This window comes from Fusarium coffeatum (genome assembly GCF_003316985.1).
Source record: "Fusarium coffeatum strain FIESC_28 chromosome Unknown BRIP53273_contig_80, whole genome shotgun sequence".
NCBI classification, from domain to species: domain Eukaryota; kingdom Fungi; phylum Ascomycota; class Sordariomycetes; order Hypocreales; family Nectriaceae; genus Fusarium; species Fusarium coffeatum.
This window is the reverse complement of record NW_022157876.1, coordinates 38319-51520: the sequence shown is the minus strand read 5'-3', so window position 1 is coordinate 51520 and position 13202 is coordinate 38319. Positions and strand designations below refer to the sequence as shown.

Genomic DNA, 13202 nt, shown 5'->3' with positions numbered 1-13202 from the left:
CAGTCCACATGGCTGCGATTGATAGGGATCAATTGGATGGGATTAACAAGCCACACCCCCTTCATTCCCATGGATACAGTACCTATCATCATCTTATCAGTCTTTCTCAACACTCTCCTCCTCATATTGAATCCCTTGCTTTGACCGTCTTAGATAACAAAGCATAAACAGTTCTCAACGCTTCAGCTCTCATCAACCTCTCATTCATTCACATGGGCCGCCCCTGGGTATCCGTGTACATTAATTAGGATCCACAAGCGTTACGGCTCGGCTTATCCAGCAGCTTGGAATTTGAACTTGCGACAAGCACAGACTTGATTGAGGCTGGGACTGGTGTGTGTGCCCAAGGGGTTGTTGCTAGGGCTGATTGCTTCAAACAAGCAAATCCCTTCATCCACGCGAGGTTTGGACTGTTTAGTTGCGGTGTAGACTGCCGGGGAAGAGAGATGGCAGCCCGGAACTTGGCAATTCGAGGTTCGGCCTCCGGGAGTTCAAAGTTGCAGTAGGTGGACGGCCACTAAGAAGCCGGAACCCCGCGAAATGGGACAGAGATGGAATGGGAATGGACTGGAAGCATCCGAGACCAAGTCAAGTCGAGTCAAAAATCTAGGGCATGTTGTAATGGAAATTCACCCCGCTAGAGATGGAGGCCCTGAATATCCGTCATGTACCGAGATGACAGAAAGCACATTCATGGACGGGAATCAATTCAATGGATGGCGATAACATGGATGGACTGACTGTCTTGATAAAAATCTTAGGGCACCCTAGTACTGGACGTAAACATTGAGGCCGCCATCATGTTCACTGAGCTCAACTGATGACGCCCCCGCCTTGACCATCAACTGCCCCTCCCTCTTTGTACCTACCGCCCCGAGTCTCAGCACCTCGACTTGCCTTACCGCCCCCCCGAAAAAAACTTACCCAGAAGCCAGGCCCCCCCGGCTCAGTATCTACGAATCATTCCTCCACGCCCACATCTTCTAACCCATTGGATTATTGTCCCTCCACACAGGCATCCACCCATCTTCACTCACTTCGCAATCTCAACTCTCAAACTCGCAACTCTCTCCTTCCTTCCTTTTTCCAAACAAAAGCGTGTCGCGCCAGATGTCCTCCTCCTCATGTCCAGTCCGCATCGTCTGTCCGAAAATGCCGCACACGCCGTACCGGTGAGCGAGCCAGAATCACAGCCATGTGCCCTGTCAGATACTTCTGTTACAGGCACAGGCGCTGTCCCAGATAGCCGTCTTGTTGCTGGCCCCAATCATGATTATGATGATGTTGATGATACCCATCAAGGGAGCCGTGGTCAACCCCCCGCTGCTGCCCTCGCTGTCGCTGATCCCATAGCCGACAACATTACCACTACTACTCCCACTCCCTCTTCAGTCTCTCCCTTCCTACCGACACCCTCTGCAGACAAGGTGCCCAACAACGTGCCTGATTCTGTTCCTGATTTTGATTCTCCGTCTGATCCCCATTACTTGCCCCATGGTGATGCCAATGCCAGGGACACTATAGACCAGACCGATACTATCCCTATCGGCTCTGTCTCCAGTAATAAGAAGGCTCGTGGCCCTGGTCCCATACCGAGGCAGTCTGGTCCTTCCCTGCTGACCCAAGCCTTGGCTTCTGCGCGTGGTATCACAAACGTCAAGCCTTCAAAATCCTTCTCTGCCACCACCTCCTCTACAACTACTACAACTATCTCTCCTATAACTTCATCCTCTACCACAACCCTCACCACCACTGCTGCTCCTGGTGCGAGACAGTCTAACCTGAACAAGACCGCCTCACCCTCAGCGACTATCTCGACTCCTGCCTCGCCCACTGCGCAGTCGAGCCTTACTTCCTTGACAGGACCACCCACGGCTCCGGCGAACCTTTCCTCCCAACACGATCGCGATAGCGCCTCATATCCATTCGAACCTTCTCACCACAATGTCCCTGCTCGCACCGCTCCTAGGCCGTTAACGAGAGCCACCTCTGAATCCGTCAACATGGCAACATCTACCGCTACTGCTACAATGACGTCGCTCGTCCCTCGCGAGGCTGCGAGCGTCCCTTCATCCTTCAATCACTCAACTCTTGCTGCCCTCCGAGGTGCTCTGGATCATCGCGAAGCAGCGGACGGGTCACGCGGCAAGACCTCTACATCTCTGGATTTGGATAGGCAATCTGCCAGTTCTTACCACCCTCAAATTACAACATACACTGCTGCTCTTACCGATCGACCGCTTCCAGTCGACACTCGCTCAGGAATCAAGACACCGCCTGCAACGAATCGAGCCGAAGATGCCGTAAACATCCAGACCAGACCTGCGCCGTGGGGGAAGTTGCCATCACATTGGACGAACAATGGTACTGAGAAAACGGAAAAGATATGGTCAATTGGCTCTGCAGACGGCCACGAAGAAGATGGCTTAGTAGAAAAGTCCGTGACTGAAGCGATGGCTGGTCTGGAACACAATGCTCGTAGTCGCAAATCGAGCTACAGCCTACGGTTCTTCAAAGAAGGTTTGCCACCCGAAGACAAACTTCGTCGCAAAGACACCAAGACCCCGAAGGAGAAATTGGCCCCTCTAGAAGAGGGTCGCCAGCATGCTTTGCGCGAGCTATCCCAATCCGCAACTTCTGACAAGGATTTGACACCCACTCGTCCTCCACCTGAAGATCGCGAAGGTTCTTTCCTTCCACCGGATCCGCTCGAAGAACAACCTACTATTAGCACATCACCTAGCGAGGATTACTTTTCACTGCCAGTCAGTACCTCACTTCAATCCGAAGAGATTACGCCGCTGCAAGTGCAGCCATCATCTCAGCCCAAAGATGTACATGAGCAGACCGGATTGGTGGAGACGGCCCGTTCTGTGGGGCCGACTCCGGCTACCGGTGCCGAGGCAATCCGTGAACCCGAATTGGTGGATGCCAGGCGGGACTCGGCCGACAGTGCTCATTCTGAAGTCGGATCTCGTGAGGACGGGGAAGCCGAAGAATCTGGGGAAGAAAAGATCTCATCTGCTGTTTTCTTGCCCCACCAAGAGCTGCAGGAGTCTTGTGTAAGTGAGCCGCAGGACCGCATCGCGGCCCGTAGTATCCGTGTTCGATCTCTGTCACAAAGTAATCAACGTCCGTGGCTCGTCAAAGCCGACGAGCCTGAGTCTGAAGCCATTCATGAGGCAGATGAGCCGCCTTATGGCATTTCCCGCCACCCTTCCCGTGAGGCACTGACTTTGAAACGAGGCGATCTCATCCCTGCGCGGGGTGAAGAAGGCGCTGTCATTGAGGAAGAAATCACAGTGACAACTGAGTCTTTGAAACAACCGCAACTCGTGAGCCAGTATGAAGACCATGTCCATGATCACCAGCATGATCCTCAAGAGCCTCTTGAGGCTATTGAGCTCATTCCGTATAAACATCAAGTTGGTGGCCACACCACGCTCTGGAGATTCTCTCGAAGGGCTGTCTGTAAGCAACTCAACAATAGGGAAAATGAGTTTTACGAGACTATCGAGAGATACCACCGTGATCTGTTGCCTTTCCTCCCTCGGTACGTCCCATTGAAATTGTGTTTTTGCGATTCTCTGCTGTTTGTGAAATATATCGGAAACTAACGTTTACAGCTACATTGGTGTGCTAAACGTCACCTTCCAAAAGCAGGCGCGCCGAAAGAGTACATCCAAGAAGGAGGAGGCCGCAGCAGCCGAGCGGAAGAAAGCGCAGGAAAAGCTTGAGGCCTGTAGACACGAACTGGAGCAGACCGAGGAACAAGAGGTTGCGAAACCCGAGAGACCAACAGGCAGAGTCATCAGCCAATCTCTTGCCAGCAGCAACATCCCTGTCCCGACAGTGACTTTCGACGACAACAGGCACATTTTGCCTCGAAACCTACTTCAGCCGATGCCACTGCCAAGAGAATATCGACGACAAAGTATCTCCACATCGACTGTATCAAATCGCTGTGTCCCATCATCTGGAACATCGAGTAGACCGACTTTGGACGAGCGACCTAATAGCTGGGGTGCTACCATGGTTAACAAGAGATTGAGAAACGAGGTCTTCAATGATGCATTCCTCAAGGAGCCCGTTACGATTCACCGTCATCGACGACCGCATCAACGATCCATTCCCCGTCCAACCTTGCAGCGTCTTCTGCGATCGACCAATTCCGACCCCGCTTTAATGAAGAGCGACTCGCCTTTCATGAGCGGGCATGATGCGGATACCCCTCACCATCCTGAACGTAAGATCGCGCATCAGTATTCCCACAGCGATCTCGGACCTGGCATGGATGAGTTTGTGCAGTCCGAACCTGAGCAAGCTCCCGAGGAAGTTAAGGATGTGACAGGAACAAGCGCTCCAGAGCCTGAAACGCTCAAGGATAGCCCACTTGCCGCCAAGAAGAAGCGCAGGTACTCCGCTGGTGGTCTGCGTCGCAAACCAGAAGATGTTCGAGAACCAAGAGGAGACTTGAAGTACTTCGAAGAAGCCGATGATGCCGGATACAAAGGCGATAACGAGGATAAGCCTAAGAGACACTCCAAAACACACCATGAAGGACACCATCATTCGGAAGCAAACGGCGGTCATCACCATTCGCATTACATCGAACATTTGAAGCCAGAACATGAGGTCGCTGTTGAGTCAGCAGAGAATACTCCAGCTGTCGACGACATGACGTCAGAGTACGCCAGAATATCCAGACCAGTCAACCCGAAAGAGGCAAAGACCCAAAAGGATCGTGTTGAGTACTTCTTGCTCTTGGAAGATCTTACATCAGGCATGAAGCGGCCTTGCATGATGGACCTCAAGATGGGGACTAGACAGTATGGTGTGGAAGCCACGCCGAAGAAGCAGAAGTCACAGACGGAAAAGTGCCGAAACACGACATCAGCCGAGTTAGGAGTTCGAATTTGTGGCTTGCAAGTGTGGAACGCTGAGAAGCAGACGTACGATTTCCAGGACAAATACTACGGCCGCAAGCTCAAAGCTGGAGACGAGTTCCAGGGCGCTTTACAAAAGTTCTTGTACAATGGTCAGGATCTGCATAGCATTTTACGACACATTCCAGTTGTGCTCAAGAAGCTTACGCAACTGGAGCAGATTGTGAGCAAGCTGGATGGATACCGCTTCTATGCAGCAAGCTTGCTCATGTTTTACGACGGCGACACATCGGAGGATGACGACTACGAGACCATGTACGAGTCAACCACCGATTGTGCAACCGATACGGAGGAGACAACCCGTAAGAAGACGAAGAACAAGAGGGAGATTGATTTCAAGATCGCAGATTTTGCCAACAGCGTCACTCCCTTTGACAATATTGATGACAAGCCATGCCCTCCCCAACACCCCGATCAACCTGATGGCGGATTCCTCAAAGGCTTACGAAGCCTGAGAAGATATTTCCTCCAGATTCAAAGGGATGTGAGGCAGGAGCTGGGGCTAGATCCATATGGAAGATTTTCAAGCCATATGGATTATGACGCAGACTTCGACGCAGAGAACGGGATGGCCAGTCTTTAATTGGCCGTGAATAGGGGTGGTGGTGTACGTTTGAGAGGAAGTGACCGATACCCATTACTTTATTTCATTTGGATGGTTTTGCAAATGGTTTTTATTGGCGGAGTTTTTGGTTTTGTATTTGGTGCTTTTTAATGAACGGCCAACTTCTTGCCCAACAGGGGTCCTTGGAGTTTACAGGAACGAATCCTCGGTGGTATAGGATTCCAACGAAGTTCAGAAGGGTAGAAGGAACAGGATTTGTGTCTTCAGGCACGTCGAATTCGTCTCGAAACATACCCTGCATCGGTCACGGCGCAACAGCGAACAGGAAAAGGGGGCTGGAGTTTGAAAAGCCCGGGTTTACTGTCGACTGTATCTTGATTTGAGCTGGAAGCAAGCAAAGGAATAAGGGGACGGAATGGCGATGGCTTTGGTCTCGCCACGTGGAAAGGCTTACTTGGAACTGTTTCATTGGTGTTGGGGATGGGAAACGAAAATCAGAATGATGGTGGTGTTTTTTCTTATTACTTGCGATCTGCTTGCACTTTATAGCAGTAAATGGGCGATTCCTAGTGGTATAGGCAAGGTAGCTCTTAGACGTTAGAGAAAATGCAAACTAAACGGGTCGTTGGTCCAACATCAAGCTCAACTAGATCAGTGAATACGATGAACTGCATTAATAGCTTGGAGTAGTTGCTACTGTAAAGTTCAGGTTTGCCTGGGTTTGCAAAAAAAAAGTTAATCAGGTCACTCGCAAGTTTTGGTTGGATACTCCGTATATGTTGGCCACTTGCCGATGCCAGTTACTTGGAGATAATTATCCCTGCACGTGAACGTAGTAATATAGATAAGCGCTCCCTCCAACTGAACATCTCAGACTCGAAAGGAAACAATGTATATGTTCAGTTCACTCTCTCACCCTTCAAGCAACCATGGGCGCTGTCATATCAACAATCCAGTCGACAACTTCGACCATTTTATACGGCCTCAAAAGCATATGGACTCTCCACAAACAATTCTCGGCCGCCCTTGACCGGGCCTCATCAGCACCAGGATTTCCCGTGCCAAACCCGACAGACGCATACTGGTTTGACAACCCGCCCTTCCCGGCACTATGCGATATTCAAGATGACAAGCTTCCTCAAGAAGCTGACGTTGTCATTGTCGGAAGCGGCATCACAGGTGCAGCGGTAGCAAAATCACTTCTTGAACTTTCTGATTCCAAATTGAGAGTCGTGGTTTGTGAAGCGAGACAGATATGCAGTGGTGCGACAGGTAGAAATGGTGGTCATATTAAGAGTTCGCCGTACAGCGAATTCGCTATGTTTAGTAAGAGACTTGGGCCAGAAGTTGCGAGCAAGGTTGTGAGGTTCAAGAGAAGTCATTTGGAGATGATGAAGCAGGTTGGAGCGAAGATTGGACATGGCGGTGTTAGGGAGGTCGAGACAGTGGATCTGTATCTGGGCAAGGAGGAGTTTGAGGGTGCGAAGAAGCAGGTGGACGAGGCTAGAAAGTGGATGCCCGAAGAAGAGCATACAATCTGGGAGGCTGAAGAGGCGAGGAGCAAGGTGAGTGATGATTTCTACGGGTGATGTTATTATGCTGATGGTGGTAGTTTGGTGTAAATGAGCTTGTGGCAGGTGCTTTGTCTTACACGGCCGGAGCACTCTGGCCATATCGTCTTGTCACGGGCTTATGGAATGACCTGCTCGAGAGGTTCCCCGGACTGAGCATCAACACTCATACACCCGTTGAAGGCGTCACCAAAGCTGGGGACGGTTCTTACACAGTCTCGACATCCCGCGGAAGCATCAAGGCGAGACATGTGATTCATACAACAAACGCCCACGCAGGACAACTGCTTCCTAAAGTCAGAGGATCCCTCTGCGGTGCAATTGCTCACATGAGCGCTCAGCGTCCTGGCGCTTTATTCCCATCCTGCCACGGCAACCGTTCCTGGTCACCAATTTACAATCCAGGCTTTGACTACGTATCCCAACAGCCAGATAAGCCAGATGGAACACCGGGTGATCTCATGATAGGAGGAGGCTTCTTCCGAAGTCGACAAGAAGGTATCGACCAAATAGGGGTCTGGGACGATAGCCAGACCCACGTTCTACCGCAGATTCACATCCGGGGCGTCATGCCAAGTATTTTTGAACCGCAATGGGGAGAAGGAAGTTCCTTAGTCAAAGCGTGGACGGGAATTATCGGGTTCACAGGAGATTTGATGCCCTTTGTTGGAAGAGCTCCCAGTTCTGCTGCGAAGAAAGATTCAGGGGAGTGGATAGCTGCGGGATTCAGTGGTGAGGGTATGGTCTGGGCTTGGCTTTGCGGAACGGCTTTGGCGGTCATGGTTCTTGGAAAGGAGGATGAGAAACTGGAGGACGGCGTTGGAAGACCCGGAGGAAAGTTGAAGGATTGGTTTCCTAAGGAGTTGTTGAGTGTTGATGATGCGAGGTTGAGGAGGGCGGATATAGCCAACATGGCTGATGCGATGGATGATCTGTAGACTTCTATGTGGCTACTTAGCTACGGACAGGGATTTCCTGTTACTGGATAGTCTATTAAGTCTATAGGTTTCCTGAAGTCTTTAAGAGAACTGGTGGTGGACTACCTAATGTTGCCAGCTGCTGCCAGTGTCAAAGCTAGCCCACGCATCCACGCATGCATCACCAAATAAATTTAAGCAGTAACGTACCAACGTTCATCCTCTTAATTCCCTTTATCAACGCGTTCCCCAAATTAACGCGCTTCATTAATCTCTCCTCATAAAATCTTCTTTTCTCTAACCTCTTTCTCCTTATCAACACGCTTAAACCTCACCTTTTCTTGTATTCCCCTAAACACTCCTCATGATCTAGCTCATCGCACTATGCTAGAATTTCTCCTTATTCTCATAATCGACTATCTTCTCGCACGTTTAATTTACTCCTGCTCATCTCATGTCCGCTCCTAACATGCTGTCGGAGGACCACATCGACTCATGGCGTCAGCGCGTTCCCAGTCGTCTTGATCGTGATGATCCTTTTGAAGGCGATGGATTTGGCGAACGCCCTGCAACACGACTAGTACGTACTCTCTTTTAACTACGTTATTCAAAGCTAATTAATCATCTGCAGACCTTCCGTGACACATCTCCTCCTCGACGTCGTCCTTCTACACGTATGAGTTTCCTCCGCGCCGCAACCCCTTTGTTTGGTCGCTCTTCTACACCTTCCACTCGCCCTGCTTCTGGCATGACAGAACGACGTGCGGAGAGTAACCGACGGGGTTTGCTCAGTCTCATGAGTCGTAAGCGCAAGAGAAAAGAGCAAGAGGTCGAGATTCCTCGTGAGCCTGTTCGCTTGAACTTTTTGTTTGTCGGAAGTAAATCGTCCGGACAGACCTCTCTTCTATTGTATGTACATCCAATGGAGGTGCATTGATGTGTATGCTGACTATATGTAGCCGATCTCGCTATGGTTACTTCCCACACGCAAGTTTGATCTCTCCTCATTGGGTTTGTAAGCTAACATGAATAGTCTGATGCTTTCGCCAGTCCTTTGTACGAAACCTATGTCAACGATCGAGTTTACCACAATCAGCCAGTTCGCATGGAGATGTAGGATACCTCTGGCGTACCAGACCTGAGCACAGTCGAAAAGTTGACTTACATCGAATGGGATGCTATCTTTCTTTGCTTCGACGTCTCGGCAAAATTGTCCCTATATACAATCATCCAATGGGTAAGTAACCGCTGTGCCTAACCATCAGATAAAAACTAACTCAAGCAGTGGCACCATGCCTCCAATGGTGGCTTCGCCAAGTCTGCAAATTTCGAATCACTGCTGTATCTCGTCGGTTTGAAGAAAGACCTTCGCGACCAGTGCTTTTTGGATGACCATCATTCTGGATCTGAGGACTCTTCTTCGGAGGTGATGGCGTATCCTACTTGCTGCGTCTGTCCTACTGAAGTGAGTTTTCTACCGCCTGCCCCATGTCCTACTCTGAAGATGAAGGGTTTAACTCCTCATAGGCTTCATGGCAAGCGATGCGCATTGGAGCTCAGAGATACGTTGAGTGTTCAGCTGCTACTGGTGAAGGAATGAAGGACGTTATCGACGAATCTGCACGAGATGCTATGCGAAAGATTGTCGGAGCCGAGTGGCTCGAAGATGAAGTTGTCGCCCCCAAGAAGAAGCGTCGTTTCTTCTAAGAAGGGATGGATTCTGACATGATTAAACTGTCGGTTTGTGGTAATTTGGTCGTCCGGTTGGGACATGTTTGCTATGGTATTGCAACGATCGAACGATAATTCTGGCTATTTGTCGAAAGGGCTGTATTGCGAAACACAACTTTGAGGAATATGGAGGAAGGAAAAGGGATATCGGAAACACATTCAAAGGACTGTTCTTTAGGAAATTGTCTATAGTAAGCCACCAAGTGGTGGTTTAGCTTCACATGATGATTTTATACTTGATCCAGGGTAGTTGGAACTTGCTGAGATTAAAGTGAAGTTGAGTATGGTGAGGATATGAAATAATAGACAAACTAAAAGGTTTCTACAGCAACTATGGGAGTAATTTTATGATTTTCATCTTCTAAACTCTCAGCAGCTGATTGGATTGATGTTTTGAGGCGTACAAGAAGTCAACTTATTACACGCTTCAATCATTGATGCAGTAATACCTACCTACCTACCTAAGATGATGGCAGGTGGGCTATGTGTGGGCCGGGCTGGCACTGTTCAGCAGCTCTGATTCCACTTTCAACTTCATCCATCAGTACAAGTAAAGGGACGAACCTAGGTAAGTTTTGCATCACTCAAAACTTTGGGTTGATTCTGAATCAAGGTTCGTTCAAAGTGTGTCTCTGACGTGAGACCATATCCAACTTTTGTCGCAAACTTACGAAATTCTAGAACTTGACCTTGTCTATCTTTCTTGAACACTTGGCCTCACCAACTCCAACTCGACCGCCGTATAAGTCTGTATTGCAACCATGGAGCCCATCCTTATTCTGGCTGGACTGGGTGGTGTTGCCCTCGCTTTTGCTGCACTCTTTTGGAGCTCATCTCAATTTGCAAATATTCTGCTGACCCTTTTGGTCATTTGCAATGCTATCCTTATTTTCTTCACTGTAAGTTCGACCTCTCCAACATCAAGAATGATGTTAACATAGACAAGGCTCGTCACACACAGCTCATTAGAGCTCGTCGCAAGTTCAGACCCAGCAGACAGGCTTTTCGCGATCAACGCAACAACGCTCATGACTACTACCTCTTTGTCCTGGGCTCTGGTGGTCACACTAAGGAGATGCTCATGATGATGGACGATGGCTATTGCAGTTTCCGCAACTTTCACCGTCGCTATCTCATTTCTTCTGGGGACACCATGTCTGCGAACCATCTCCAAGACTACGAAGCTGAGCTCAAAGCCTTGTGTGCTTCAAAGGGTAAAGAGCCTGGAACCTACGACACTGTCACCGTCGCTCGTGCTCGTCGAATTCACCAGTCACTCCTTACCACCCCCTTTACCGCGCTCCTTAGCGTTCTCGGCATCTTTCCAGCTCTCATGACACCCCCCGACAATGGCATTGGAGCCCGCATGCGATACCCTACATGCATCTTCACCAACGGACCTGCCACTGGTTTCTTTGTTGGATTGACAGCCCACTTGCTCAAGCTTCTCTATATCGTTCCAGAAACCTCGATGCACATCGTTTACATCGAATCTTGGGCGCGCATCACCACCTTGAGCATCACTGGGAAGCTCTTCTATTACACCGGTATCGCCGACGTTTTGGTGCAGCACAGGGAGGTGGCCGACAAGTACGGAGTTGGGTACTGTGGTGAGATGGTGTTCAATGCTCGGCGAGACAATTGATTGGAATAGAGAAAAGACCCGAGACGAGGTCCAACCCAAGAGTCTTTCTTGGAACATGCGTAATTTTGCTTTCTGATACATAGACAATAATACAAGGTTGTGTACATGACGGGTATCATCCGCCTCAAGGTGACTTCTTGCCCTCTGCGGCCTCAGCCTTAACCTCTGGCTGCTCCTCTGGATCCTCGACAGCATCCGCCTCATCTTCCAGGCCAAAGTCCTCAATCTCCGAGTTGCGGCTCTGCTCCATGCGCTCTGTCTCCTTTCCAGCCCAGAGTTTCCAGTTCTCGAACTCACGGTCTTCGAGAGTGTGGGCGACATCGATGCGGGTCTGGCCAAAGTAAGCGCCTACATGCTTGGCTTCCTCTTGAGCCACTCGCTTCTCAATCTCTTCCTCTTGGCGCAGACGGTAGAATTCATGGCGAACAATATCGTATGCCTCTTTTAAATCACGTTTATCGTGATTCATCAGCCACAGCTGGCGCTGGATGACACTGTACAGTATGTTAGCCTGATGACAGTCTCGCACAAGATCGAAGCACTTGCCATTCTCCAGACAAGGGAATGTTGGGCTGTCTCAAGCCCTTGCTCCAATCGCAGTACTGGTAATCCTTTCCATCCGACTCAAGAATAACACGAGGTCTCGCAAGCTCCCAAGGGTGGTCTCTGTAGAAAGTGCTTCGTAGTGTATCTTCGACGTATGTTATCGTTTGAGGTCGGAAGAGTTTCTTTGGCTTCGTTTGTTTGCGCGAACCCTTTTGAAGTCGAGGAGTGACGTTTCGGACGAGGGTCTCGGCGGGAGGGACTGATTGAATGATATTGTACCATGGCGGCGTAGGGATCGTCTTGCCGCCGAGTATGGTGTGGTTGAGTTCCTGCGTCACGGTCTGGAGGACCCTTGCGGGTCGGATCTGTCTGCCTCCCATGGCCAAGTCTACGGTTACAATCAGTATTTGTTGGAGGTATGTACTGGCGGGAGAAAATGCCGGGCTTACATCGTCAATTGGCGCTCTAAATTGGGAGTAATTCTCACTAAGCCAGTGGCATGAGGCTCTATGTCGTGGTGTTGAAGTGGAAATTTTGGAGATTCGTCGGTAAATCTTATCGCCGACTGCGGGATGTCAAGGTGGGTTGACATAATACTGGATGCTAAGGTGATGTTAGATTGGGCTGATCTAATTCACGAATAATTCAAGATGAGATTTAGACTTAAAGATGAGACTCTGCTACGCACTTAATGTTTTTAAGCTTGAAATGTCTATGTATATTGTCTTGTTATAGGCTGTTGTTTATATCTGCCCATTTCAAGATGTGTTTCAATGTGCGGGTTTTATTGTAACCCACTTGGCTGAGTACCTATCTGCAGCTTGGCGCGAATCATAGTGTAGCAAAAAAGCATTTCAAAAAAGGTCCCACTCACAAGAACAAGCCTCCGTCCCCAACTTGCGCTGTCGTTAGCTCTTCCCTGAGAGAGATTGCCGATCTGATTTCTTTCTCAGCGCCATTTTGTCTTGTTCAAACATTCATCCTTGCTACTTTTTGTACAAGACAAATTCAACAGCTACGGCTAACGCAACAGACGTCGCAGCATCATGAGGAGGAGCTCATGAAAGTCTCCAGTCGATTAGACGGCTCCCTCTGTGCGGTGCTTTCGAACCGACCGCCGGCCAGTTTTGGGGTTACAACTGCAAGGAGGAGCCTCTGCTGTACGAGAGATGCTAGAAACCAGGCGCCGCAAAGAAGGAAACCAACTCCGAGTGTGAATTCGACTTCGTCATGTCCCCGGAGCTCGCTATGGCTTCTCTCGACTTTTACGCCCGCCACCCA

General features: G+C 49.7%; 5 protein-coding genes across 5 annotated transcripts; 4 read left to right on the top strand and 1 right to left on the bottom strand.

The window, feature by feature from the left end:
* Window positions 1–1124: 1124 nt before the first annotated feature.
* Window positions 1125–5529, top strand: FIESC28_03836 (uncharacterized protein; the record flags this gene model as incomplete). Its single annotated transcript, XM_031157985.1, has 2 exons — window positions 1125–3553; window positions 3627–5529. 2 exons carry the CDS (start codon window positions 1125–1127, stop codon window positions 5527–5529), a joined length of 4332 nt encoding a protein of 1443 aa, XP_031017951.1.
* Window positions 5530–6440: 911 nt separating this feature from the next.
* On the top strand, window positions 6441–8020 carry FIESC28_03835 (uncharacterized protein; the record flags this gene model as incomplete). The annotated part of the gene is made up of 2 exons (XM_031157984.1): window positions 6441–7076; window positions 7124–8020. 2 exons carry the CDS (start codon window positions 6441–6443, stop codon window positions 8018–8020), a joined length of 1533 nt encoding a protein of 510 aa, XP_031017950.1.
* A 448-nt stretch (window positions 8021–8468) lies between these two features.
* Window positions 8469–9706, top strand: FIESC28_03834 (uncharacterized protein; the record flags this gene model as incomplete). The annotated part of the gene is made up of 6 exons (XM_031157983.1): window positions 8469–8579; window positions 8631–8908; window positions 8959–9014; window positions 9148–9236; window positions 9285–9464; window positions 9527–9706. The coding sequence occupies 6 exons, from the start codon at window positions 8469–8471 to the stop codon at window positions 9704–9706; spliced, it is 894 nt and encodes a 297-aa protein (XP_031017949.1).
* Window positions 9707–10491: 785 nt separating this feature from the next.
* On the top strand, window positions 10492–11375 carry FIESC28_03833 (uncharacterized protein; the record flags this gene model as incomplete). Its single annotated transcript, XM_031157982.1, has 2 exons — window positions 10492–10629; window positions 10677–11375. The coding sequence occupies 2 exons, from the start codon at window positions 10492–10494 to the stop codon at window positions 11373–11375; spliced, it is 837 nt and encodes a 278-aa protein (XP_031017948.1).
* A 124-nt stretch (window positions 11376–11499) lies between these two features.
* Window positions 11500–12301, bottom strand: FIESC28_03832 (uncharacterized protein; the record flags this gene model as incomplete). The annotated part of the gene is made up of 2 exons (XM_031157981.1): window positions 11500–11869; window positions 11979–12301. The coding sequence occupies 2 exons, from the start codon at window positions 12299–12301 to the stop codon at window positions 11500–11502; spliced, it is 693 nt and encodes a 230-aa protein (XP_031017947.1).
* Between the last annotated feature and the right edge of the window lie 901 nt (window positions 12302–13202).